At 41.2% G+C, this 27,950-nt stretch overlaps 1 protein-coding gene and 1 pseudogene across 1 annotated transcript; one reads left to right on the top strand and one right to left on the bottom strand.

The window, feature by feature from the left end:
* The first annotated feature begins 755 nt into the window (after positions 1-755).
* On the top strand, positions 756-27,097 carry STYX (serine/threonine/tyrosine interacting protein). The gene is made up of 11 exons (XM_062205120.1): positions 756-1,106; positions 4,710-4,742; positions 8,246-8,299; positions 11,001-11,098; positions 15,017-15,077; positions 15,439-15,475; positions 16,218-16,257; positions 16,346-16,396; positions 18,029-18,101; positions 23,560-23,653; positions 25,097-27,097. The coding sequence occupies exons 1-11, from the start codon at positions 1,050-1,052 to the stop codon at positions 25,168-25,170; spliced, it is 672 nt and encodes a 223-aa protein (XP_062061104.1). The 5' UTR covers positions 756-1,049; the 3' UTR covers positions 25,171-27,097.
* Positions 21,697-22,479, bottom strand: LOC133769387 (protein-L-isoaspartate(D-aspartate) O-methyltransferase-like; annotated as a pseudogene).
* Positions 27,098-27,950: the final 853 nt, after the last annotated feature.

Genomic DNA, 27,950 nt, shown 5'->3' with positions numbered 1-27,950 from the left:
GTTTTAATCAAATATCCATATTGTCCTTTATTGTCACTTGCTTTGTGTTCATTTTGTCTTTGTACTCCCGTGTCGGCAGTAGGTTTTAAAGAATCGTTCTAGCGGACAAATCTTTAAACGTGGGTTCTTCACTTAGAAGCTTGGGTTTCCTCGTCTGTTTGAAAACAAAGTAGGAGAGTGTCTCCCGGCCAAGGGAGAGCTTACACCTCGCACTCCGTTTCCACAAGTACCGACAGCCAGGCAGTTTATTAACGTGTTGAAATGTGGGCAGACGGGAGTAGAGTAGGGACTGAGGGAGCCATGGGCTCCGCTTCCAAGTGTTCTTAGAAAGTCACCATTTCAGTAACGTGCCTCAAGGTGACGGCTATTCCATTTTCTGGCTAGCATAACATGACTTTAAACTGACCTCTTGTATGCGGGTTCGCACCTCGCCACCGACTGCACCGGACTCCGAGAAGGGAGAAACTCCGGACGCCAGTCCCGGCGGGCAGGGTGTCTGCACCCGCCCGGGACCCAGGACCTCCCCGATCGCCGCCCTCCCGCCGCAGCCCAGCCTCCTCCCGGCGTGGGGAGTCCTGCCGGCGCCCCGCCCCCTGCGCCTGCGCTCTCCCGAGGGGGCGGGGCGAGACGGCGGCGCGCTGACACCTGGCGGCGGCGGGGGGCGGGCCGAGGGCGAGCGTGGGCTGCGATTGGCTGGCGCGGCGAGGGCGGGGGGGGCGGGAGGAGTGCGGGGAGACGGTTGTAGGGCTCGCGCCCGTGCCGGATCCTGGGCCGCCGAGGGGCGCGGAGACAGAGGGGAGGGGAGACAGCGGCAGCATGGCGGCGGGGTGCGAGCCGCCCAGCCCTCTTCCCCGCTGTCGCCGCCGCCGTCGCCGCAGTCGCTGGGACCCTCTGGTCTGCGCGCGTTCGTTGTGAGCTCGCCTTCGGCCGGTCCGCACTCGCCTCAGCGGCCATCCTTGCTCTCGCCGCCACTGCCAAGCCCGAGGGTCGTGCCCGCCCGGGAACTCACCGTCCCACCCCACCCACCACCAGCCCCGCGGCCCGGGACCATGGAGGACGTGAAGCTGGAGTTCCCCTCGCTCCCGCAGTGTAAAGAAGAAGCCGAGGTGCGTCTGTCCGGCGGCTGCCACGCACAGGCCTCCCCCCGCCGGCCCCGGCCGAGGGGCGACCCCAGGCCCCAACCGTCGCAGCCGCGTTGCCACCTGAGGCGCCCGGGACCTGCGGGGCAGCGGCCGTGGGCTGTGTGTGGCGCAGGCTGGGGTCCCCCTCTGCTGGGCGCGGCGGAGGGCAGGGTCTCGGGTCCGGGGTTTGCGGAGCGGAGCTGAGGGGGCGACGCCGCCCGCGCCCCTGGGCGCGGAGTGCGGGGCGCGCCGGCCGGGCGCTCGCCCTCGGGCTCGCCGGGGCAGGGGGACGGTGCCGCTGGGTCTGGGATCGGTGTGAGCCACGGCCGTGCTGTCGGCGGCTCCCGGGGGGGCACACAGGGCCCCGCGTGGGGGCACAGACCCGGGACCCCGACTTCGCAAAGTTTCCCGCAGTGTGTTGTAGGCAGAAAGCCGCGAGCAACAGAAGAAAATGTCGGCAAGCCAGCGCGCTTCGAGCAGAAAACTTAATGAGAAGCCTCGCCCTTCGGGGGGCAGTTAGTACTGGGAGGAGAATTCTTCGTACCTGGGCTCCTGATCGCCTAGTTGGTGGCTCTTTCTACTCCCCCGTCCTCCCTGCCTAACTTTGGAATCCTTTTTTTTTTTTTTTTTTCATCTGTTGCTGGTCTGAAATACTTTATGGTGTGGCACACTGTTAGCGTTTTGGGGAGGCTAAGTTAATAACAAGACAAGCGCACTCAGTTATACTTGAGCGCAATCAAGAAGTCTCTAGAGTTTGAAAGAGCTTAAAAATAATCGTGTTTTTTTTAGGAGGTCATTTGATTTATTCTAAGTACTCTATTGAATATCTTCATTTGCGATTGACTTGTTTTCTTAAATTTGGGTGACTCCCTTGCCTGTAATGATGGCTGGAGAACGTGTTTTCTAAGTAGACATTTAGATAAGAAAAAGACAGTTGTTTTAGGCTAGTTGTTAGGAAAATGACTTTACACTTTATTTAGCATGCAATTACACCTTCATTCTTCCCTGCCCTAATCTTAGCAGCTCCGGTTTAAGGTTTTCCCAGACTTTGCTTTTAATGTTTAATGTGTTTATAGTATGTCTTATTCCTGAAACAATGATAAATTCTTAGTGGGCATGTCGCTTTCTTCATGTGTGCCACTGATGAAAACCTTCGCCCTCACCGCGGGATTCTTTGGACACCTGATGGGTATCCAGCAATTTCAATTCAGTGCCGACACTTAGCAGAATCAGAGTAGATTCCCGCGTTGACACGAATCAGTCCCACAGGTCTGCCCCCCTCCCACCAGATGCCAGCTGCAAGTAGTAGGTTGTCAGTTGTGCTCCTGACTGCCTGTAATCAGGGTTCTTCCCTGAGTTCACTTAATTTACTAGGAGGGCTCACAGAACGCAGGGAAACACATTCACAGTTTTATTATAAAGGTTATTATAAAAGATGCAGAACATCGGCCAGAAGAGACGCCTGGCGCGGCGTGGAGGAGGGGCGTGTGTCCATATCTTCAGCAGCCCAGAAGTTGATCCTGTTTCTGTTTCCTTCAAGAGTTTGAGGCACTTCCTAATAACCAGCCTTCTCTTAGTCCCACCCGTTCCCGGAGGGCGCTGGGTGAGGCTAAGGTTCTCATCTTTTACTTGTTCTGGCGACCAGCTCCACACTAAGGCTATCTAGGGGCTCCACCTTGAATCCCTTCATTAGCATAATCTTGGATACAGTCGGCTGTGGCTCATTTGGAATAAAGAGAGACATCACTCTAGAAAATCCTAGGGTTTTAAGGGACTGTAATAGGAATTGGAGACAAAGATCAAGTGTACCTCAGGAACAGGTAATGTTTAAACCCTGGTGGATGACGAAGTAGTTATTGTCACCGAGAGTCAGTTCATACCTTATATCATGGCACTGGATGTTTGATCTGTTGGTCGCTGGTAACAAACCAATTGAGACTAGTTTTAAGTAAGAGAGGAAATAGGTCCCAAAAGGTAGTGATAGGACTGGTCTCAGAGATTTGACTAGACTGGGTGTTGAATGCATGAGAACCGCCTCTCCTCTTCTGTGTCTCTTGGGCTTCTCAGTCAAGGCTTGGAGCTCAGCCGTCAGCCCATCTCTCCTTCAGCTTCAGTGTCTGGCCCAGTTTAGATTCTGTTCCTACTGTTGGAATTGGTCACTATTATCCAAGAAGGGGTTACAATGAGTTACCCAGTCGAGATCATATCCCTAATTGCTTGGTTAAGGGAATGAAGTTTATCTTGGTCACCCTCCCACTGGAACTATAGGAACATTTCCACAGGTGGAGAGTGCTTGTGGGGCAGGAGAAAACTACCAGAGGGGGGCATAAAAATAAATCATTAAATGGGGTATAGTTACTCATTATAAACTAATAAAACAGTGTTTATTTTCCTATTTCCAACAAGATACACAAAAAGGGTGACCAGTACTGTTTTCTTCCAGATAGAAAGCTCTGTGTTGAAAACTATTAGTAATTGGTTTTAGTAATTAATGCACTCAAATTATGGTAGCTGGATGATTCAGTCACCTGTACAAGAATATTACTTTCAAATTTCTTGAAGTACTGGTGACAACCTTTTCTTTTTCTTCTTTTTTTTTTTCAAAGGCAGAGTTATGTAAAGGGAAGAAGAGAGGGAGAGAGAATCTTCCATCTGCTGGTTTACTCCCAGAATGGCTGCAACAGCCAGGACTGGGCCAGGCAAAAGCCAGCAGCTTGGAATTCCACCCGGGTTTCCCACAAGGGTGACAGGGGCCCCAGCACCTGAACCTTCTGCTGCTGCTTTCCCAGGTGCCTTAGCAGGGAGCTGGGTCAGAAGTGGAGTGACCAGAACTCAAACTGGCACTGATATGGGATGCCAGCATTTCAGGTGGAGGATTAACCTGCTGTGTCACAATGCCAACGGGCATGGATTTTTGTGTATCTTATAGTTACAACCTGTGTCCTTTATTTTGATGGTCTTTGAGCATTTTTATCATTTTTTTAATCCTCCAAATGCAGTTTGTAAATGATATAACTACTCATACTGATGATTGGAGGATTTTGACTTGTGATTTAGTTTCTGTCAAGCATGATGTTTCATAATTAAGTGTGTTTTGTATTATCTGGCTTGCTTTGGTTTGATAAATATGGTTGGGTTGCTTGGCCAATCACCAAAGTTTGGGAAATTGATTCTACTAATTAACTACGATAGTAATTTATGATAGATCCCATTAATATTTTAATCCCTAAAGTGTTGGATTCTAGGACCAGTGTGGGCCAGCTGAAATTAAGAATGTCTCTCAAGACACAAATTAAAAAATTAAAAAATCAAAGTAAAAAGTTTAATGAGCTATTTTATCTGTTACATAAAATAACCTAATTATAATTCTGAAAGTTCTGTTGTTTAAAGAATACCTTAATCTTTGTTTCTTGTCATTTAAATTTTTGGTTATTTGTGAAATTAATGCAATCTGCTGTTTTTATAGAAGGTTCTTAAAGTATAATGTAACTTAAAAATCCACATGCTTCTGTGTCGTATTTTTAGCCTCTAATTAGCTGACATTGTATAATGTTACATACTTTGATTGTGTTTTCCTTTCTTTTTAAGGAATGGACCTACCCTATGAGGCGGGAGATGCAGGTATGACAACCTTTTTTTTTTTTTAAGATTTATTTTTTTGAAAGCGTTACAGGGAGAGAAACGATCGATCTTCTGTCTACTGGTTCACTCCCCAGAGGGCCACAACAGCTGTGGCTTGGCCAGGACTAAGCCAGGGAACCACGAAATTCTTCCAGGTCTTCCATGTGGGTGGCAGGCACTTGGGCCGGGGCCGTCCTCTTCCTCTGCTGCCATTCCAGGCTGTTACTGAGCTGGATTGGTAGTGGTTCAGCCAGGACATGAACCGACCCCCGTGGGGGATGCCTGTATTGCAGGCAGCGGCCTTACCCGCTGTATCACAACACTGCCCCAGCAGCCTTTTGTTCAAGTCTGCTTATATTATTATTATTAAATAACCTAAATCCACAGCGATTTTAAGACCTGCTGGTTCACGACCTGTGGGTTCTTCCTGAAGTATTTGAAATATTAACTAGGCATTATGAATATTGTGAATATTTAAATTTAATTTAGGATCTCCAAAAGAATAGGAAATGAGCAACTTTTTTCTTTTAACTTAGAACCAGGAAACAGTAATACAAGCTTAATGAACTACTGTCTTTTATTTCATCTGAAAAAGTTGGATAGTGTAATGGATTTTTAAGAAGTTAATGGAAAGCATTAATTATGACCTACTTTTTATATCAAAATAAACTTTTAATTTTATTTCCCCATTACTTGTTGATGTTGTGTTTTTTTTTTAAAGATCTATTTATTTATTTGAAAGTTACACAGAGAGAGGAGAGGCAGAGAGAGAGAGAGAGAGAGGTCTTCATCCAATGGTTCACTCCCCAATTGGCTGCAACGGCCGGAGCTGCGCCGATCCAAAGCCAGGAACCAGGAGCTTCCTCCAGGTCTCCCACGTGGGAGCAGGGGCCCAAGGACTTAGGCCATCTGCTGCTGCTTTCCCCAGGCCATAGCAGAGAGCTGGATTGGAAATGGAGCAGCCGGGTCTCGAACCAGCACCCATATGGGATGCTGATGCTTCATTCAGGCCAGGGCGTTAACCCACTGTGCCACAGCGCCAGCCTTAATGTTGCATTTTATAATTGTATTTCTTTTGAAAATAGTTTGTTCTGTTTGTCTAGTTTAGTTAAGGAGAATTGTGACTGTAAAGCCAATTAGGCTTTTAAATAGTTGTTAACTTTTGTGCCTGATTTCCAATTAATATACTTAGTTGAGCTGTCTAGAAGTCTAAGTTGAATGCTTCCAGGTTGAAGTGAATTAAAGTGATAGCTCACCTTCATAGCAATTTCTTTTCTTTTGCATTTCATACTATTTATTGCTAACTTCAGGATCAAACAGTGTCTTTTCATTGCTGGTAATCCCTGGACTCCTAAAAACTATTACCTTTCTTGGGGCTGGTGCTGTGGTGCAGCGGGTTAAAGCCCTGGCCTGAGGCGCTGGCATCCCATATGGGTGCCATCCCATACAGGCGCACATTCTAGTCCCGGCTGCTCTTCTTCTGATCCAGCTCTCTGCTATGGCCTGGGAAAGTGGTGGAAGATGGACCAAGTCCTGGCTTCAGATCGGTGCAGCTCCAGCTGTTGTGGCCATCTGGAGAGTGAACCAACAAATGGAAGACCTGCTCTGCCTCTACCTCTCTCTCTAACTCTCAAATAAAATAAATAAATAAATAAAAAACTTTTCTCTCAGTGCAAATTCACTTTTGAAAATAGAAATATATATTAGATATATTACTTAAAGTTATAAGAAATACAAAGGTGAAATTGTTGGGACTGTCAACAGGTAAACATTTGCAGAAATAATTTGATTCTGTTAATTATAGATAATTTTTTTCCAGTTTATTTATATGAAAAGCAGAGTGTCAGAGAAGTCTTCTGTCCACTGATTCACTCCCCAAATGTCCACAAGTGTGGCTGTACCAGGTCGAAACCAGGAATTCTATCTTTTTCTCACATGGGTGGCAGGAACCCAACTCACGCGATCATCTGCCTCCCAGGTGTATTAGCAAGAAGCTGAGTCAGACATTGAGGCAGAACTCCATCCTAGGCGCTCCCGCAGATAGGCTTTATATCAAATGATACATCTGAAGTTTAATAACAGTATCCCAAATGGGAACTTAACCCATTGTGTCCCAAGGCCCGCCCTTAGACAATAGTCCTCATCCTGTTGTATATCGTGCTGCTTTTTTTTTTTTTTTTTTTTATTTTTGACAGGCAGAGTGGACAGTGAGAGAGAGAGACAGAGAGAAAGGTCTTCCTTTTGCCGTTGGTTCACCCTCCAATGGCCGCCGCGGTAGCGCGCTGCGGCCGGCGCACCGCGCTGTTCCGGTGGCAGGAGCCAGGTGCTTCTCCTGGTCTCCCATGGGGTGCAGGGCCCAAGCACTTGGGCCATCCTCCACTGCACTCCCTGGCCACAGCAGAGAGCTGGCCTGGAAGAGGGGCAACCGGGACAGGATCGGTGCCCCAACCGGGACTAGAACCCGGTGTGCCGGCGCCGCAAGGCGGAGGATTAGCCTGTTGAGCCACGGCGCCGGCCTCGTGCTGCTTTTAATGTGGCTGAATAAGGTCCTATGTTTCAAAAGGAGGATTTTTTTATGTCTCTGATATCTTAACTATAACAAATAAAATTAGAGTTTTATTAATCTAAAAGCAATACATTGTACTAATTCTGCCCACACTGCTTATATAAAGCAAGCACTGTCAAAATTCTGACTCTAGGCCGGCGCCGTGGCTCAACAGGCTAATCCTCCGCCTTGCGGCGCCGGCACACCGGGTTCTAGTCCCGGTTGGGGCACCGATCCTGTCCCGGTTGCCCCTCTTCCAGGCCAGCTCTCTGCTGTGGCTAGGGAGTGCAGTGGAGGATGGCTCAAGTCCTTGGGTCCTGCACCCCATGGGAGACCAGGAGAAGCACCTGGCTCCTGCCATCGGAACAGCGCGGTGCGCCGGCCGCAGCGCGCTACCGCGGCGGCCATTGGAGGGTGAACCAACGGCAAAAGGAAGACCTTTCTCTCTGTCTCTCTCTCTCGCTGTCCACTCTGCCTGTCAAAAAAAAAAAAAAAAAAAAAATTCTGACTCTAAAGAACTTTTTTTTAAAAGATTTAAATATTTTAAAGATACAGTTAAAGAGAAAGGGAGAGACAGAGACTTTCTATCCACTGATTCACCCCCTAAATGGCCATGATGTGTTGCTTTCCTGGACGCATCAGCAGGTAGCTGGATTGGAAATGGAGCAGCTGGGGACTCAAACTGGTGCCCATATGGGATGCCCCATGTCATAGGCAGCAGCCTTACCTGCTACACTGAAATACTGGCCTCAGTATTTTTGAACTTGAGATGTCTCATTTGATATAAAGCATATCTGCATTTCTCTTCAATTATTTGCTCAGTGTGGCTAGGAAATATTCCCCAAATAAACTTTGAAGCCAGTTATAATAGCTACAAAAATGTCTCACAAATTCAGTTATATGTTACATGTTTTGTATAGTTGTTCATGGTAAATACTTTTTTCCCCCCTCTCTGTAGGAAATTTTACCTGGATTGTTCTTAGGCCCATATTCTTCTGCTATGAAAAGCAAGGTACGAACTCTATGTTGGGCTCGCTAAGACTTATAAACTTTTATAATATTTTTTTCATGACATGTGTTTGTGAGATTTACCAATCAATTCAACTTACTTTCTAAAATGTTAGGCATCTCTAATGGCTTAATCATGACTTCAGAATAATAGAAGATACAGTTAAGGCCCCAAATAAGGCAATTTAATATTTAATCTTTTTTCTGGGGAGAGTCTGTTTTTTTCATTGAAAGTGACCGTATTTCTGTTTATGCAGACCTAAGAGATCTGCATGCTTGAGGGTGGGAAGCCTTGCACTTACATGAATGTCCCACATAGTCAAGCTGTAATGTACTTCCTCAGTTACACAACTCAAATGGGTAGATGTTATTTTAATGTTCATAGCAGTATTCTTGCTGCTTTCTGGAGAATTCAGCTCTATGAATTATGATAGTACTACTACCACTCTTTGAATTATAATGTAAAACATATCACAGAGTCTTGCCCAATACCTTGCTTATTTAGAAGATAATATATTTGAGTGGTATATGATCTCTCCATGACACAATTTGATTTGGTTTGGAGATTTTAAAAGAGTCAGTCATCCCAACATTGATTTTTTTTTTTTTTTGCTGTAGAGGCAGGATTAGGAGTAACCCTTAGTCATTTTGTTGGCCTGCAGTGGGAAATATGGGGAGTTGGTAAAAATAAGTACTAGGGAAAGGATATATCAGGTAATAGAGATACAACTGTGACTTGATTTGTAAACAGATTTAAGCATAATTATATATGTTATCTTGTTATTCACATTAATAGAGTTGATGTGAAAAATCCATCCTAGATCATAAAATGTAAATGAAGGAATGAATGCTGAATTCATTTTAGCAGTTGGCATCAATATGAATGTAGAACACTGATTAGTTATTAATCCTACTAAATGCTTACTTCTCTTTCCCTAACTTAGGGTATATTCAGAAAATAAAAGATAATTTAGTTTTAATTTAGTTCTATCTGCTCATGTAAGAAAATTTGCTGCAAAAATTAACCATTAACATTTTTGAAGCCATATTATCATAGACAGCTTGAATTACTCTTAAAGAATATTGTAGATGGAATGGCTTAAACAATAAACATTTATTTCCCAGCTCTGGAGGCTGTGAAGTCCAAGATCACAGTACCTAAATGGTCTTAGCTTGCAGACTCTTACCTTCTGGCTATAGCCTCAGGTGAAAAAGGAGCTTGTCTCTCTATCGCTCTCTCTTTTTTTTTTTTTTTTTTTTTAACAGGCAGAGTGGATAGAGAGAGAGACAGAGAGAAAGGTCTTCCTTTTTGCCGTTGGTTCACCCTCCAATGGCTGCTGCGGCCGGCGCATCTCGCTGATCTGAAGCCAGGAGCCAGGTGCTTCTCCCGGTCTCCCATGCGGGTACAGGGCCCAAGGATTTGGGCCATCCTCCACTGCCTTCCCGGGCCATAGCAGAGAGCTGGCCTGGAAGAGGGGCTACCGGGACTAGAACCTGGTGTGCCGGCGCCGCAAGGCAGAGGATTAGCCTGTTAAGCCACGGAGCCGGCCGAGCTTGTCTCTCTTAACTGTGATATGATGGAACCTCCACCCTGACAACCTGAACCTAGTTATCTACCAAGTGCCTAATCTCCCACTATTACAGCATTTTGGCAGTATAGGCTTCAATGTATGAATTTTGAGACAATACATAAACATTTTTTATATAGCATATAAAAATTATTTTTTACTTTTTATAAATTATTAGTGTTACTGTTCTGGACTATTCTGAAAGTGGGAATTAAATATGTAGAATTATAAGCTGAAGGTGGAAGGAAAATTCAAGACTATTAATTTTGATTCCTTATGATTTGCATGATTTATTCAATTATTGATTTACTGAACAACTTACCTGTGTTACACAATTTTGCACATTATATTGATCAGTGAACAAAAATAACTTTCTAGCTGTTAAAATAACATGTCATCTATAAATTCATTGAAACCTGCAATCACTTCAAATTAAAAATTTTTGATAATTTCTAAAATTGACATGTTAAATTGCTTTATATATAAAACCAAAAGCACTACAGAATATAAGATATTATTATGAGTTGCCGTTTTTACATTTAGGAGAATTCTTGTGTGCTAAAATGTTAGATTGTGTGAGTTATAAAATTAATTCTGACTTGATAGAAAAAGTATACTGGGTGAGACAGGGAGTTAGATATTTGGGCTCTGATATTGCCATTAACCAGGTCAGTGATATTGATAAAATAAATACTGTTATTTAACTATTTATATCTTAATAGACCCCAGTAAAGACTTAGGGTTGCAGTCAGTGTGTATAGCTACTATTTATTAAACATTTGCCGTATGTTCCAGGCTCTGTCAGGCACCATACATGTGTTTATGCTATCTCAGAATTTTTCAAAAGCATTCAGAGAAAGACATGTTTTCCCCACTGTCACATGAGGAGATGGAGCTGCAGGGATAAGGTTAGCTGATCTAGGATTTCTAGCTTGGGCTGTCAGGATTCCAAGCTGAGTGCTTTTAAAATGCAGTATATATAGAGAGAGCCATTTCCCAAGTAAAATTAGTTTTAATTTTGTGTACTTTAAGGCTCAGATGTGGGTCATGTGTATTCTCAGCACTTCTGTATTGCAGTAAGAGGATATTTTATGTTTTAAACCTTTTCTCTTCCTTGACCATCCCCTCTTTTTACAGCTACCTATACTACAGAAACATGGAATAACCCATATAATTTGCATACGACAAAATATTGAAGCAAACTTTATTAAACCAAACTTTCAACAATTATTTAGGTAAGAATTATTGTTAACATTTAGAAAATCATTAAGGATAGTAGACATGATGGTGGTTTTTAAGTTTATTTTATACAGTAAGACTTTCTTCTGTATGTATCTGTTTTGTAAAGATGGTTCATGAAGTACATAATTTAAATTTAATTTAAATATTAATGCTTATAACATAGAATTTGAAAGGTTCGAAAGAAACTAGGCTTCCTGTTCCTGTCCCCTAGATACTCAGCTCTCTTCCCTAGAAGTGTCTACCTTTAACTCTAATGAGTATCCTCCCAGAGTTACATGTAACTATGTAAGCATATTCCTATTTAGGAATTGTATGCTGGCCTTTTTTTACTTTGTAGTTCTTGAAGATTGCTTTATATTAGTACTTGCAAAGCTATTTTATGTACTGTAAAGATTTATTCAATCAATTTCCTGTTGTTGGACATTTAGATTGTTTCAACACTTTTACTAATATAGGTACAGGGTATAATGACTGTGTCTGGACATAGCATGTAGTTCATTTGTGAGTATATTGATAGGATAAATTTATAGAAGTAGAGTTGCTGCATCTCAGAATATGAACATCTTAGGTTTTGATAGATACTGCAAACTGTCATCTAGTTAGTTGTGTCACTTTACATTCCCATGGTCAAGTGCATGAGTGTAACTCTTCCCTTGGGACTTCTCTAGGACAACATTATAGACATTTTTTGTTTTTCACAGTCTTAAGAAGTGAAAATGTTCAACTTTCTCATGTGTCTTGTGATAAGTGCGGATGAGTATCTAGTGGCTTTTAGTGTTGTTGACAAAGGTGAAAAGGTACATAAAGAACTAGTGAAAGCCAGTCTCTCTTATCCCAACCAACTAGCATCTCTTCTGAAAGTTTCTAGTAACTCTGCCTTGAATATCTCTCTGGAGATACTCTATACCTTTATAAAGCATCTGTGATAACAATATTTTAATGATCAGTTTTTTTTTTTTTTTGACAGGCAGAGTGGACAGAGAGACAGAGAGAAAGGTCTTCCTTTTGCCATTGGTTCACCCTCCAATGGCCGCTGTGGTTGGTTGGCGCGCTGCGGCCAGCACACCACGCTTATCCGATGGCAGGAGCCAGGTGCTTCTCCTGGTCTCCCGTGGGGTGCAGGGCCCAAGCACTTGGGCCATCCTCCACTGCCTTCCCTGGCCACAGCAGAGAGCTGGCCTGGAAGAGGGGCAACCGGGACAGAATCCGGTGCCCCGACCAGAACTAGAACCCGGTGTGCCAGCGCCGCAAGGCGGAGGATTAGCCTAGTGAGCCGCGGCGCCAGCAATGATCAGTTATTTGTAAAACTGGAAGCAGCCTACAAATATCCATAAATAAATGACACTGAAATACATTGTATGAACGTAAAATAGAATGTCACCATAAGAAGCAATGTATTCGTGTTGGTTTGGAACAATCTCCCAGATTCATTAAGTGAAAAAAGAAGACTATAGAAATGTGTATACTGCCAGTACATTCACAAATACACATTTTATATGCATAGAAAATTTCTGGACCAATAGACTCGCCAACTGCTTGGTGGTAGTTGGCTTTTTAGAAGGAAAATTCTCTCTTTTTTTTTTTTTTTTGACCGGCAGAGTGGATAGTGAGAGAGAGAGAGAGAAAGGTCTTCCTTTTTGCCGTTGCTTCACCCTCTAATGGCCACTGTGGCTGGCGCATCATGCTGATCCGAAGGCAGGAGCCAGGTGCTTCTCCTGGTCTCCCATGCGGGTGCAGGGCCCAAGGACTTGGGCCATCCTCCACTGCCTTCCCGGGCCATAGCGGAGAGCTGGCCTGGAAGAGGGGCAACTGGGATAGAATCCGGCGCCCCAACCGGGACTAGAACCCGGTGTGCCGGCGCCACAAGGTGGAGGATTAGCCTGTTAAGCCACGGCACTGGCCATAGAAGGAAAATTCAGACTCTACATTGGTAGAGGATTTTTCATTTTCTATATTTTCATACTGTATTAAATTTTTTGCCATGTGTGCAATTTTTAATTAATAAAAGGTTTTTAAAAAGAAGTGTGTGAGAGCCAGCGTTGTGGTGCAGCAGGTAAAGCTGCCACCTGTGGTGGCAACATCCAATATGGGCATTGCTTTAATTCCTGGTTGTTCCACTTGCAATCCAGCTCCCTGCTAATGTACCTAGGAAATCAGTGGAAGGTGGCCCAAGTGCTTTGGCCTCTGCACTCACGTGGACCCAAAAGAAGCTCCTGGTTTTGTACTGTCCCATGTACTGTTGTGGCCATTTTGGGGGTGAACCACCAGATGGAAGATATCTTTATCTCTCTCTCTTTCTCTAGCTCTGTCCTTCAAATAAATACACAAGTATTTTTTAAAAATACTTTCTTATAAATGTTGAATTTTTTCAGATCCTTTTTTAAGGTTTATTTACTTATTTGAATGACATTTCCTACTCACTAGGTCACTCCCTACATGGCTGTATAGACTAGGCTGTGTCAGGCTGAAGCCAGGAATGAGGATCTCTCGTGTGGGTGCAGGAACTTGAACAATCACCCTCTGTTTCCCAGGAGGGTTAGTAGGCAGCTAGATCAGAAAAGAAGTAGCCAGTACTTGAACCTGCACTCTGATATGGGATGTGGGCATCCCAAGCGAGGGCTCCACAAGTCTCACCCCAGTTTTTCTTTTTTGTGTAGATGTGCTGTGTATGCATACATGTAGATATATGTATTAAAGAAAATTGGAATTTTGTGTTTTAATATGTCAAACAATGTTTCTAGCTTGCATAGAATTTTTGTTTTTAGTAACAGTATGTTGGGTCCTGGTTCAACAGTGAGGTCTAGTGACTTTCGGATACAAGTGTCGGAATATTTGTAGTTTATAGGTAGGATTTTCCTTAGATCCTGAGCTTTAGCTTTGCTGTATTAAGCTCTGCAGTTTTTAAAGTTGCTATACCTTGAAGATCATTGAAAAACTACAATTTTTAAAGCAAATTGATTTTAGAAACTGACTTCATATTTTAGTTAATTACCCATGTTGTATTAATAAAAAGGTGGTTTGGTTGGTTATAAATAAGCTTTTCAGAGGTGGGCATTTGGTGCTGTGGTTAAGTTGCCACATGGAATGCAGACACCGCATGTGAGTGTGCCTGGTTCAGGTCACATCTGCTCCCCAGTCCTGCTAATGCACATCGTTGGAGTCATCAGATGATTGCTCAAGTCCAGTTCCCTTCCGCCCACAGGGGAAACCTGGGTGGAGTTCCTGTCTCCTGGCTTTGTGCGGATCCAGCCAGCCCTGGCTGTTGTGGGCATTTGAGGATTGAATCAGTAGATGGAAGATCTCTGTCTCTGACTTCCAAATAAAAATGAAAATTAGTTCAAGTTTTTAAAAAATTGAAAGCTTTTTAAAGTATAAAATTTCAGGACAGAGCTTAGCTTTTTTTTTTTTTTTTTTTGCTTTGCTGAAGATGAGTTCTAACTGAATGCTTGCCTCATGGTTCCATCAGATGTCTTTTGGCTCCTCTTTCAAACTTTGAGCTTCCTGTGAAATGAAATGTCTTGTAAGATTACAAGGAGTTCACAGGACCTCTTTGAGAACAATCATCTTACATTAGGGAAGCTGGTAAGAATGGAAGAATCAACAGTCAGGGGTGCAGGCACTTTCATCTTCATTTTCAAGATCTGGTCCGATTTAGAGGAAAGTTACTTCCTGCTTATTTCTAACTAGATCAATTTTTGTCTAACTAAAATATGAGAAATGTTAGCATGTTATTTAAGGCTTTGAATGCTGTACCCTCAAGCAATATAAAATCTGTTTCCTAGTTCTTAGCAATTTGATACTCTAAAAAGTGTTTTACATTCTTTTCCACGGTTATCAAGAAATATGCAGTTATTTTTTTATAATGAGTTTTTTCTGAAAGTGTGCTTTATCGAAAAATATTCTGTTTTTAGGTATTTAGTCTTGGATATTGCAGATAATCCAGTTGAAAATATAATACGTTTTTTTCCTATGGTAAGTATCATTATTATCATTTGAGATTTATGACTTGTCTTATTTGTTGTTCTAAAACTTACTACTTTTACCCTGTTATGACCACAAAATTTTGAGGCTGGCTTTTTGAAAGAAATTAATTATTTGTGTAACAATTTTTATTATCTCAAAAAATCTGAGAAATTTATGCTTTGTTAAATTCAAATTAAATTTTAGCTTTTTAATTTTTTTTAACTTGTATTAGCTGTATTGGTAGCATTTTGGAAGTTCTTGAATTATAAATAGCACAAAATTGTTTTCAGTAAATTTCATTCTGTTTCGCTATGTGTATGCTTATGCTGATATACCTGCTTTATTGTAACATACTGACTTTTACCTTCAGACTAAAGAATTTATTGATGGGAGCTTACAAACTGGAGGTAAATACTGTTTCTTTTACTTATTAGCTAATGCTTACTTTTATGAGATGATTTATTACAGTTAATTTTTTACCTTTATTGGTATTTATCTTAAATGTGGTTTATGAAAGTTGCAACTGTGTGTAATAGAATACTGCCAAAGTTTTATTTTCCCAGTAATTTAATTTGGATAGCTGTTTTGAAATAATTCTACAGGGCAGGCATTCACTGTAGTGATTTAGACATCACTTGGGTCACGTGCATCTCGTATTGCAATGCCTGGGTTCCAATGCCAGCTCTGCTTCTGTTTCCAGCTGCTTGCTAATGTAAGGTTTGGTAATAGGTCAGGTACTTGGGTTCCTACCAGACACAGGGGAAACCCAGATGGAGGTCCAGGCTCCTGGGTTTGGCTTGGTCTAACCCTACCTGCGGTAGATACTTGAGGAGTAAACCAGCAGATGGAAAATCAGTCTCTCACTCTTTCTCTGGCCTCATGTAACAAAATAAAGACTAAAATAACCTTACAGAATTATTTTCAAATTCTCTGTAAGCTTTAAATTTAATTTATCTAAAAGTGTTTTATTTTCTATACAGTTAAAATAAATAAATTGTGAATACCTGAAAATAAATAGCCAAGGTAATATGTTTGTGATTTAAAATGTTTACGAAATACTTACTTTGTTATGGTATGCTGCATGGTTTTAAGACATTTCAGCTGCTTCTGACTCAATGGTTTTTAAAAATCAGAGTAACTATTTTTCAGGGAAAGTTCTTGTCCATGGAAATGCAGGGATCTCCAGAAGGTAAGAAGTTAGAGATAATCTTTCTTTAATGTTTTTAATTAGTGGGTTGTATTTTCTGTCTCTTACAATAATTTTCCCTTCTCTTCAGTGCTGCCTTTGTTATTGCATACCTTATGGAAACGTTTGGAATGAAGTACAGGTAAGAAAACTGTAAAACTTACAGTTTGTGTACTGTAAAACTTAGCCACAATTTAAATTCCCATTAAAATAAAGTTGAATGGAGATGGTTTGAGAGCTGTAATGTTTTCCTTTTTTTTTTAAATAATGGATTCATGTTTAATGCAGCATGCCCTTCTATCCCATGGTTAATCTTTTAACCTAACTTGCCTACCTTGTATAGATCTGCTGAAGGTAATCTTTTTATGGCTTTGTGGCACTAGTGCTATCTTAACTGGTATTTTAAGAAGACAAGGTAACATGGATGGAATAATCCATGGAAAACTACTTCTAGGCAATTGGTAGTGGTTAAAAACTCTTAGATACGGCCGGCGCCGTGGCTCAACAGGCTAATCCTCCGCCTTGCGGCGCCGGCACACCGGGTTCTAGTCCCGGTCGGGGCACCGATCCTGTCCCGGTTGCCCCTCTTCCAGGCCAGCTCTCTGCTGTGGCCAGGGAGTGCAGTGGAGGATGGCCCAAGTCCTTGGGTCCTGCACCCCATGGGAGACCAGGAGAAACACCTGGCTCCTGCCATTGGAACAGCGCGGTGCGCCGGCCGCAGCGCGCTACCGCGGTGGCCATTGGAGGGTGAACCAACGGCAAAAGGAAGACCTTTCTCTCTGTCTCTCTCTCACTGTCCACTCTGCCTGTCAAAAAAAAAAAAAAAAAAAATTAAAAAAAAAAAAAAAAACTCTTAGATACAAATGGAGTGTGGCTAATTATGTTTCCCTTTATAAACAGGTGAAAAATTACTTAGTTGTTTGTAGCCTCTTTAGATCAGGGTAGTCTTGTTGAAACTCATCTTTTCCCAGCATAGTTTACAAATTTAAAGGGGGTTAGAGTTGGTCATGAGCTTCTTTCTCCAAAATAAAGCAGAAGCCTGGGCAGTAGAGTTAAACATTTCTGTTTATTTCACTGTACAAGTTTGACATCTTACATAATCATTGGCAACCCTTTCTGTTACACTCCTTAAACTACAAGTTCTTAAAGGTATATAATTTGAATTCAAAATTTTTTTAAAGATTTTATGTATTTATTTGAGAAATAGTGTTAGAGACAGAGGGACAGACAGAGAGAAAGGTCTTCCATCCGCTGATTCATTCTCCAAATGGTTGCAATGGCTGGAGCTGGGCCAAACCGAAGCCAGGAGCCAGGAGCTTCTTCCCAGTCTCCACGTGGGTGCAGTTGCCCAAGCACTTGAGCCTTTCCCAGGCCATTTCGGAGAGCTGGATTGGAAGAGGAGCAGCCAGGACTAGAATTGGTGTCCATATAGGACGCTGGCACTGCAAGTGGAGGATTAACCTAGTGCCTGAATTCAAATTTTTATTTATTTCATTGAAAAGAGAGTTAATGTCCCTTATTGGACTTTACACTATCCATGAGAAAGATGATCCCTACAGAAGTTGAGTAAATTTCTCCCAAGTCATCCAGCTAGTGAGCAGTGGATTGTGATATTTAGTCTAACTGGACTTTTCCCTGACTACCTTTCTGTAGTGTTATGCTGTATGATTAGGATGTTGTTTCTTCGGCAGATTTGTAGGAAAAATTCCTGTTTAGGTAATTCTGGGAAACTTCACTAATTCATAAAATAATCGCATTAATTTTCTATTGGCAGAGATGCATTTGCTTATGTTCAAGAAAGAAGATTTTGTATTAATCCTAATGTTGGATTTGTACATCAACTTCAGGTAATTTTTCTCCTCTTTCAGGTAGTAAGAAATCAGGACAATTAAAATATTTTGTACAGGGTGAATGTTAAGGTTAAGACGCCAGTTAAGACATCCTGATAGGTAGGTATATCTTTGTTTACATGTGTGAATATGCTTTTTTAAAAAATTAATCTAAGTAGAATTGGTGGGTTAGTACATTTGAAGTTTGGTAAGTGTTGCCTAAGTGCCTCTAAAAAGAACAGAATAATATAAACTTATCAGAAGATAGGGAGTGCTTGTTTTCTGGTACCGTAGTTACTCCAGTACCCAAAGTTATTCAGCAAATCTTGATGATTGCCATCATGGTAGTAAAAGTATCAATTCCTTATAGTTTTAATTTGCTGCCCTTTGAATGAGTTTGAACCTCTTGTGCTATGTTTGTATTATTTTTCTGTTAACTGATATTGATATTCTTTGCCCTTTTTTCTATCAGGTTATTAAGTTTTTTTTTTTTTTTTTTCCATTGGTTTCTAAGAACTTTTGTATGTTAAGGAAGTATGTCTTTTTTTTTTTTTTTTTTTTTTTTTTTTTGAAAAGCAGCATTTGAGAAGGAGATACAGAGAGATATCTTCCATCTGCTGGTTCATTCCTCAAATGGCTGCACCAGCTTAGGCTGGGCCATACTAAAGCCAGGAGCCAGGGACTTCATCTAGGTCTCCCACAAGGGTGCAGGGGCCCAAGCACTTGGGCCATCTTCCGCTGCTTTCCCAGGCACATTAGCAGAGAGCCTGATCCATATGGGATGCTGGCATTGCAGGTGGTGGCTTATATCAAATTCTGATCTATATCTGAATCTGGTTCTGGACCTTGTATTTTATTCAGTTGATCTATTTATTGCTACATCTATGAACATTTAAATGCTACAATTTTATACAATTTATGAAATTTCTCAGAGTCCTCTCATTCATATTCTTTTTTATTTCTTTAAAGATTTTATGTATTTATTTGGGAGGTAATGTTACGACAAGTGAGAGGGAGAGGAGACAGAGGTCTTCTCTCCACTGGTTCACTCCACAAATGGCCGCAACAGCTGGAGCTGTGCCAATCTGAAACCAGGAGCTTCCTCTGGGTCTCCCACGCTAGTGCAGGGGCCCAAGCACTTGGTCCATCTGTCCATCTTCTACTGCTTTCCCAGGCCATAGCAGAGAGCTGAATTGGAAAAGGAGCAGCCGGGATTAGAACTGGTGCCCATATGGGATACAGAGCTGCAGGTGGAGGATTAACGTACAGTGCCATAGCACCAATCCCCCTTCATTCATATTCTTTCTAAATTTTTCTGAGGGATTCTTATTTTTGGTATGAAATGTATTGGAAGGCATAGTTAAGAAAGACTTGACATTTTAATTTCTAGTTCTAGTTTCTTTTTCATTGGATGTTCCTTGTATCAAAATAGTGATGTTATGACAGTAGTCATGATACTTTATCCTCAATTTAATTATTAATATTTTTAAAGAAATATTTACTTTTTAGGCAGAGTTATATATAGAGAGGTCTTACATCTGCTTCTTTACTCCCCAAAGGGCTGCAATGGCTGGGGCTGGGCCAGGCCAAAGCCAGGAACTTGGAACTTCATCTGGGTCTCCCACGTGGGTGGCAGGGGTCCAAGTACTTGGACCACCATCTGCTTTCCCAGGAAGCTGGATCACAAACTAAGTAGCCCGAACTGGAACTGGGATGGCAGTGGCTTAACTCAGTGTGTCACAGTGCCAGCTCCAAATATTTTTCTAGTTCTTAGAATGAATAGAACAGAGGGGCTGGTGCCATGGCTCACTTGGTTAACCCTCCACGTGCGGTGCCGGCATCCATATGGGTACCGGGTTCTAGTCCTGGTTGTTCCTCTTCCAGCTCTCTGCTGTGGCCCGGGAATGCAGTGGAGGATGGCCCAAGTGCTTGGGCCCCTGCACCCACATGGGAGACCAGGAGGAAGCACCAGCTCCTGGCTTTGGATCGGCGCAGTGCCGGCCGTGGTGGCCATTTAGGGAGTGAACCAACAGAAGGAAGACCTTTCTCTCTGTCTCTCTCTCTCACTGTCTAACTCTGCCTGTCAAAAAAAAGAAGAAGAACAGAAATACCTTTATTACCACATTTTTAAAAAAATTTATTTCTTACTTGAAAATCAGGGTAACAGAGAGAGAGAGCGACAAACAAATGGAGAAAGATCTTCTGTCTACTGATTAACTCTCCAGATGGCTGCAACAGCCAGGGCTGGATAAAGCCAAAGCTAAGAGCCAGGAGCTTCATCTGGGTCCTGCATGTTAGGTACAGAGGCCCAAGCACTTGGACCATCTTCTGCTGCTTTGCAGGCAGGGAGTTGGATCAGAAATGGAATAGCCAGGACTTGAACCAGAACCCATATGGGATGGCAACGCCACACACTGCAACTTAACCCTCAGTACCATAGCAACAACCTTTATAACCACATCTTTACCTGAAGTGGAACACTTACATTATTAAGGCTTTAGAAAGCCTATTATACATGAATGGGGTGGGCATTGCGGCGTAGTAGGTGGGCCACTGCTTGGGACACCTGACACCTGTATTGGAGTGCCGCTCCAACCTGCACTTCTGATCCGGATTCCTACTATAGGACACCGTGGGGGATAGCTAACGATGGCTTAAGTACTTGGATTCCAGCCACCCACTTAGGAGACCAGGACAGATTTCCATGTTCACCTAGCTTCAGCCTGCCCCAGCCCTAGCTGTTGCAGGCCTTTTAGGAGTGAATCAGAATATGGAAGATCTCTAGCTTTCTATCTCATTCTGTGTTGCTCTTCTTTTCAAGTAAATAAAAACAAACTTTTTTTTTTGCTTTGAACTTTGGCAAAGCAGCACTGCATAAACTGCAGTAAGAATACAGTGTACACAGCGTGTTAGATTGTATACATTATCAGTAGCAAATTAGAAACACAACCACTAAGCTACAAGTTTCCTATCACTTTTAGAAAGAACGAACTATGACAGTTATGTCCAATGGGCACAGCAGAGTGCTTACCTGCCGTCTTACGCTTCAGTATTTACCGATGCCTAGATAACAAAGCAGCTGAATATATCTACAACACGCTATTCTATGACACCACATCAAAAGCTTTAAAAAGAAAGCTCATCTCTATTTCTTAGTAGCATCTAAAGGACATCCAAATACCAAGAATCTTAACTTGTGAATGGTGGTGTTATAACACAAAAGAAATCTGACAAATTAACATCAGAACAAAATTAAATGTCCAAGAAAAGGAAAACCACTCCTCAAAATCAGTCATAAGCTAAGATTTTCCTTTTTGCAGAACCCCTTCTTTTCCTATTTAAAGCATACTGTGGGCATGTGAAAGCAGTAACACAAGCAGTCCTGTTCTGCAGCCTTCCTCTGCCAACTGGGCTCTGTGCCTCTGAAGAATTAGAAAACCCTACAAAATCACACATTTTCATGCTGAAAATAATAGTGTGACAAAGTCCAAAACTGTGCTGCTGTTTACAAAAAGCTTTGAGCACCGAGATGAGCAGTCCACTGAAATACCATAGGCTGGTCAAGCTGATGCTCTTAGAGTTCATCTGTCACATGTGGGGAAGAAGGTAAAAATCATTTCCACCTAGACCACTGCTTTTCTTTATCTGTGAAAGGCACAGGTGACCCCATGAAAGGTCTGACACTGCCATCTTGTAGCTTATACTGCTTCAACATTTGGTTTCCACCCGCAGAACCAACTGGCAGTATCAGTCTTCTACCAGGCTTTAACTGGTCTGGTAGTACCAAGGGCTGCAGCTAGGGTGCAGCTCCTGCATGAATAGCATTATCCCGGGCTTCTTCAGCATGGCCCATCCGCCCATCCCCCACAACGAGTTGCTCTCTCCCTGAAGACAAAAGTGTTGCATCATCCTTTCTGACACTGTTTATTGAGTCATCTATTAGCTCTTTAATGTGATCAATTCCTGTGACTTTTCCACTACATCCCACGATACACACAAAATATGTAGTAAGGGTTCCACTTCCAATCTTAGATCAAGAGCTTTAGCTCCTTCATGTAATTGATCAAATAGAGGTTCTAGTGCATATACGTATGTTTATGGAGCACTGATTGTTGCTTGGAAACCTATGGGTTGTGGAGAATTCATATAAGGGTTACATTTTGCCTAGTGGGAGCGATTTGGAGCCAGCATAACTTCAAACACTTTATCTGTCTTTATGATAACATTTTTGTGGAGCTGAGATTAGCTACAAGTGGCTGGCACCACTGGATTTCCAGGCCATCACTAAGCACACTCAGCGCAGGTACAGAACCAACTTCAGTGCAATGATGGGCCCCAACGGTTTCACTAAGAATGAAATCACCTCCCTCATCGTCACTGCCCTGCTCGTGTCCTTGCTGTAGCCACTGCTGTTGCCATTGCAACAAACTTTAAATATATACTACAATGTTATGCTGATTTGAGTGTTTTACAACAAGTATTTTATTTTTACTTAATTTTTATTTTTTTAATATTTATTTTGTTTGAAAGGCAGAACAGGGGCCAGTGCTTTTGCATGGGTAAAGCTGCCGCCACTGGCATCTCATATGGGTACCAGTTCAAGACCCGGCTGCTCCACTTCCCATCTAGCTCCCTGCTAATGCAGCTGGGAAACCAGCAAAAGATGGCCCAAGTCCTTGGGCCCCTGCACCCATGAAGGAGACCCAGAAAAAGCTCCTGGCTTCAGACTGGCCCTGCTCTGGCTGTTGCAGCCACTTGAGGAGTAAACCAGATCAAAGATTAATGTCTCTCCCACTCTATTTTTCAAATAAATAAATCAGTCTTTTTTAAAAAAGGGAGAGCAACAGAGAGAGGGAGAAACTGGGAGAGATCTTTGATCTGTTGGTTCACCCCCTAAATGCTTACAACATCCAGGTCTGGGCTAGTTCTAAGCCAAGAGCCAGGAACTCCATTCTGGTCTGTTATATGGTCAGCAAGGGCCCAAGTAATTGAGTCATTATCTGCTGCTTTCCCAGGCACATTACTAAGGAGCCTGATTGGAAGCAGAATAACCAGAATTCTTAACTAGCGCTTGGATATGAGATCCCAGCATTGCAAGCGGTGGCTGTACCGCCACACCCAATGTCTATCCCTACCGAGTTTTATTTCATTTTAATCTCTCATTTTATGAAATTGCTGGTATAGGTTTATGGTGTTAAACAGATGAAGTCAAGTAAATGTAGCTAGAGGCTGCTGGCAGAGGACACATAGACTGGCATTGTAGTATGCAATAGCTCAGTGCAAGCTATTTGTGTGAATTGATTTATAGTTACCAGTAGTTGTGAAATTATGAGACAGTAATTCTAAACCTCCATTTCTCTTACAACAGTATGATATCTGATTTTTCAGTGTAAACTTAACAATACCAATAATGTCTATATTAATCATGTTTTGGGTAGCCAAGATGCATATTCATGTTAATTAAAATACCTTTCAGGAATATGAAGCCATCTATCTAGCAAAATTAACAATACAGATGATGTCACCACTTCAGATAGAAAGATCATTATCTGTTCATTCTGGAACTACAGGTAAGGATTAATTCCTTTGGGAGAAATTTGAGGAGAAAGATGAGAAAAACGCATACATTGTTCACTTTTTTTTTTTTTAACGATTTATTTATTTATTTGAAAGAGAGAGAGGGAGAGGCAGAGGCAGAGGCAGAGACATAGACATCTTCATCCACTGGTTTACAAAGTTGTAAACTCCAAATAGCTGCAACGGCCAGGGCTGGGCCAGACCAAAGCCAGGAGCCAGGAGCTTCATGCTGGTCTCCTATATGGGTGCTGGGGCCAAACCACTTGGGCTGTCTTCTGCTGATGAGAGACAGAAAAAGAAAATCTTCTGTCTACAGGTTTGCTCCCCCAAATGGCTGTAATGGTCAGGGCTAGGCCAGGCTGAAGCCAAGGGTCTGGATATCCCTCTGGGTCTCCCACATGGGTGATAGGTGCCCAAGCGCTTTGGCCACTTTCTGCAGCTTTCCCAGGCATCTCAGCAGAGACCAGGATTGGAATGGATGCCCATATGGGATGCTGGTGTTGCCTTGACCCACTATGCCACAGTGCCAGCTCCAGTTTGCTCCATCTTACATTGAATAATTTAAATTGTTTAGAAAACTTTGAGCTTACACTTATTTATGCCACTGTGCCTAGTCAACCAGAATATGCTGGGAGGAAGATATCTACCTGTTTTAAGTTAACTTAAAATTAACTGGATTGAAATGATTAAAATAAACAAATAATAATAAAATAATTAAAATAATAAGAGGAGTCAGTCAGGAGAAGGGGCCCTAAACACATTTGTGTGATCTTATTTAAAATAAAGGGTGGTGAATACATGAAAGCATTTTTAGAGTTCATTAGGATTAGAACCAAAATTGGCCTTATAGTAGGAAGAACAGGTTATATACCTGACTAGTGTTCACCTCGAAATTGAACATAGGTGATTGATCCACAGGTCCAGAAATCTGCACTGTATTGCAGCAAAAGTACATGGACTGATAAAGCTACATATGTATCCATTCCTTGAGTTCAGCTTCTAGTTATCATTGTGTCTTGTCTTTCCTTTGCCACCTCTAATCACTTTGCATTCCTGTGGGGTCTGTTTCCACAGTATCTTCAAAATCCCTTCCCCCTTTTTTAATGGTGTGCTGAACTCCAGTCTAGTTAAGATCCATATTGTCTCCTATCCAGACTCTTGGTATTTGGAATGTTCTATACATTGTGGCCAGACTTAGCTTCATAAAAGGATTTCTAATAGTGGTATTTTTCTTGTACCAAGGCCTTTGTTGGTTCTATTCCCACAGAAGAAAGTTATGTCTTAAGTCAAATGTTATTAAATTTTGCTATAAATTCAGTCATGGAATCTTCATAGTCTGTACTTGGTATCACATCATGAAGAACATATTTTTACTGGCTGTAACACTGTAATATGAATTTAAGTTCCCTCTGTTGTGTTCATGCAATAACTTTTAGGCAGTTTGAAGAGAACACATGAAGAAGATGATGACTTTGGAAACATGCAAGTGGCAACTGCACAGAATGGTTGAAGCAAGAGGAACACTGTAGAGTGTGAATTTCTGTTTGGAAAGAAGAAAATAGTAGAGATAATAATAACATAAACTGGTAAAAACACAAGCAGTTTTTTTTGGTTATATGTTGCTTCCAGACATGGTTCTCTGCAGTCTGTGAGCAGCGTGTGAAGATGTGGGACTTCTGCTGTAGATGGCACTGATGGATGGTTTTACTCCTTAAAAAAAAAAAAAAAAAAGAAAAAAACTTTACAGTTTTATTATAACCAAGAATTTTGGACTTGCAAAGAGGTATTATTGCAATAATGCACTTTCATACTTGAAATTTGTTTGTATGATATACTTATTACTTTAAACAAAATGCAAGTTAGGGGGGATTTGTTTATAAAATCTGGGTAATTTATAATGAGAATTTCCTAAAAGTTTGCTAAAAATTCATTTTGTGTTCTATATATTACATTTTTAAGATAACTTTTACAGTTCAGTTGTAGGGTGGAGCCTCTTACAGAAACATTAACAAAATGCAAGATTCTGCCATTTGCTTCTTTGTAAACTTCTTGTCCCTTATTAACAATCTTTAAATCATGACATTAGCTAACTATTGTTACTTTAACAAAATCCAGTTAATGAATGCTTCCTTTCCTGTTAACCTTCCTGATTTGTTTATTCTATAGAAAAAAAATGATGAAAGGAAGATGTTGTGCTTTATAGTATCTGATACTTTGTCAAAAACAAGGATATAGTATTAGGTTTTTAAGTGAGTTTTCCTTTTTTTTTTTGTAAAAGCCAGTTGTTGTATTTGTTCCTTTCAGAGTTGCCTAGCCCTTTTTTTCCTTGTCCAAAATGGTTTTAAGGAGAATAAACCAATGTAGCATTATTTTTTCTAAATGAAGCCCAAAAAAAAAAAGGAAAAGTGCCTTGCATCATTAAAAAAAATTTTAATCCTCATGACCTCTAAATTAATATGTGGAACAGTGAAAAGTTCTTTACATTTTTCTGTAATTTATTTTCTTTTCAACCCATTAGTTTAAATTGAAAGCATGGGGCTTGAAGAAACCTTAGTAAATTATTTGTAATATGGAACCAGTTACTCTTATATGTTGTCTAAATGATTCTGTGAGATTGTTCCAGCTCAGACAAGCTTTTCTTGGAAGATGCATTTATAGGGAAAAGTGATTTGTGGGAGATGTCAGTGTATTTTAAATTCATGATGTAATTAGTTCTTTACAATGAGTTAATCCAAATTTCCCCCATAATTTGCATTAGCAAAGACACTTTGGATCTTTTGTTCTGTTTTTATTTATATGTATAAAATTGTTCTAAGAAAAACTGTTTTTGCTATTTTATGTATGAGGTGAAGGAAGAAGAGTGTTTTTAACTTTTTATAGTTGATGACTTTAGCACAAACAGAACTCCATGTATCACTTTTCTCAGTCCTCTCTTGAGGTGCTTTACTGAAGGGAATGATATTCACACATTCCCTTAGTACCAAGAGGTACTACGCAAGGTAACCTATTACACCAAGTTACTTGCTTTGCATTCCTCCTATAATGTAATAATAGAGTAAAAGCTTTTTTATCCAGCATGGTAGGAGAATGGGAATTAAAATTGTTCTGTTAATTAAAGTTAATTCCTATTGACCCAGGTAGTTCCCTCTTCTGATTTCCCTTCTATCTCTCCGCCCTGAAACATACTGTTAATCGCATTGTGGTCCAGTATCCAGTTGTATGATTAAGTCATTTGGTGTAGTGGTCTTGTGGAGTCAAGATTGCATTGGGTGTTCAAAAGTTCCAGTTGGTAAACTACCAGGTAACATAATTTTGCTGTATATAAATAACTATTGGATAGGTCAGCAGACATCTCTCAATCTAGTAACTGATGATGCTTCATATTATTAAGTTTCAGAAATGAAGCAATTAGCAGGATTTTTTTGTTTTTTTTATTTTCACAAATACACATGCCCTCTCTGTTAATCTGGCCAATAATACAGAAATTTGTTTTTTTTTTTTTGTTTTTTTTTTTTAAATTATAGCTGGTCATTTCCCACTTTTTAGAACCACTATAATTTTTATATTGTCACTAAAGTGCCTGTGCAGCACTGTATATTAAAGTCAGTCTCATAAACAGTGAAAAGGGACTCCCGTCATCTTGAGTACAATACTAATAAGGACAAATCAAGAGGCTGTTCTTTCTTCATGTACACGGCAGACTTTTCCTTGGATCTGTTTATTCACCTAAGCTCTTCCTGAAACATTTGTTGTGTTTGATTCCATTTGTGTAATTCCTGTACTTCCACTGATATTTTGCAAGTTAAATTAACCAAGTTTATCCAATCATGATTTATTTTCTCAAGTATCTGAATAATGTATGAGTGACCATGTGTTTTTAACATAAAACAATCTGGGCACATCAAAACTACATTCTTGTCCTTTTCAAAAGTATGAAACTTGAATACTGAAAATATTCAAAATAGAATGGCAGTTTTACCTTTGAATTTCAGTTAACTGGTTCATTTTAACTTCTTACCGATTAGATGTTTAAACAGCAGTTACCTTTGTATGCATCCCATGATGGAAAAGTTAAACCATGATAGTTTTTGCTGCCAACTCTAAACCACTTAACTTTTAGAGCAGAACATTGATTTTGAGAGGATATTTGACTTCATCTGCGTTTACAAGTCTTGTCAGAAAATGTTAAGCATGTCCTTTTTGAGAATATATAAGGTTTCTAATTGTCTTATTACCATGGTAATTCAAATGAATTACATATTTCACTGCAATCTTGAATTATAAAGTTGA

Source organism: Lepus europaeus, chromosome 11, assembly GCF_033115175.1.
Source record: "Lepus europaeus isolate LE1 chromosome 11, mLepTim1.pri, whole genome shotgun sequence".
NCBI classification, from domain to species: Eukaryota; Metazoa; Chordata; class Mammalia; order Lagomorpha; family Leporidae; genus Lepus; species Lepus europaeus.
The sequence above is the reverse complement of the archived record's forward strand: the minus strand, read 5'-3'. Positions and strand labels throughout refer to the sequence as shown.

What these genes read in the sequence shown, in the direction of transcription:
- STYX (XM_062205120.1), top strand. Translation starts at nt 1,050, where the DNA reads ATGGAGGACGTGAAGCTGGAGTTCCCCTCGCTCCCGCAGTGTAAAGAA. An exon ending in CTATGAGGCGGGAGATGCAG is followed by an intron (nt 4,743 to 8,245) that starts GTATGACAACCT and finishes CCCTCTCTGTAG; the next exon opens with GAAATTTTACCTGGATTGTT. An exon ending in TGGGAGCTTACAAACTGGAG is followed by an intron (nt 15,476 to 16,217) that starts GTAAATACTGTT and finishes ACTATTTTTCAG; the next exon opens with GGAAAGTTCTTGTCCATGGA.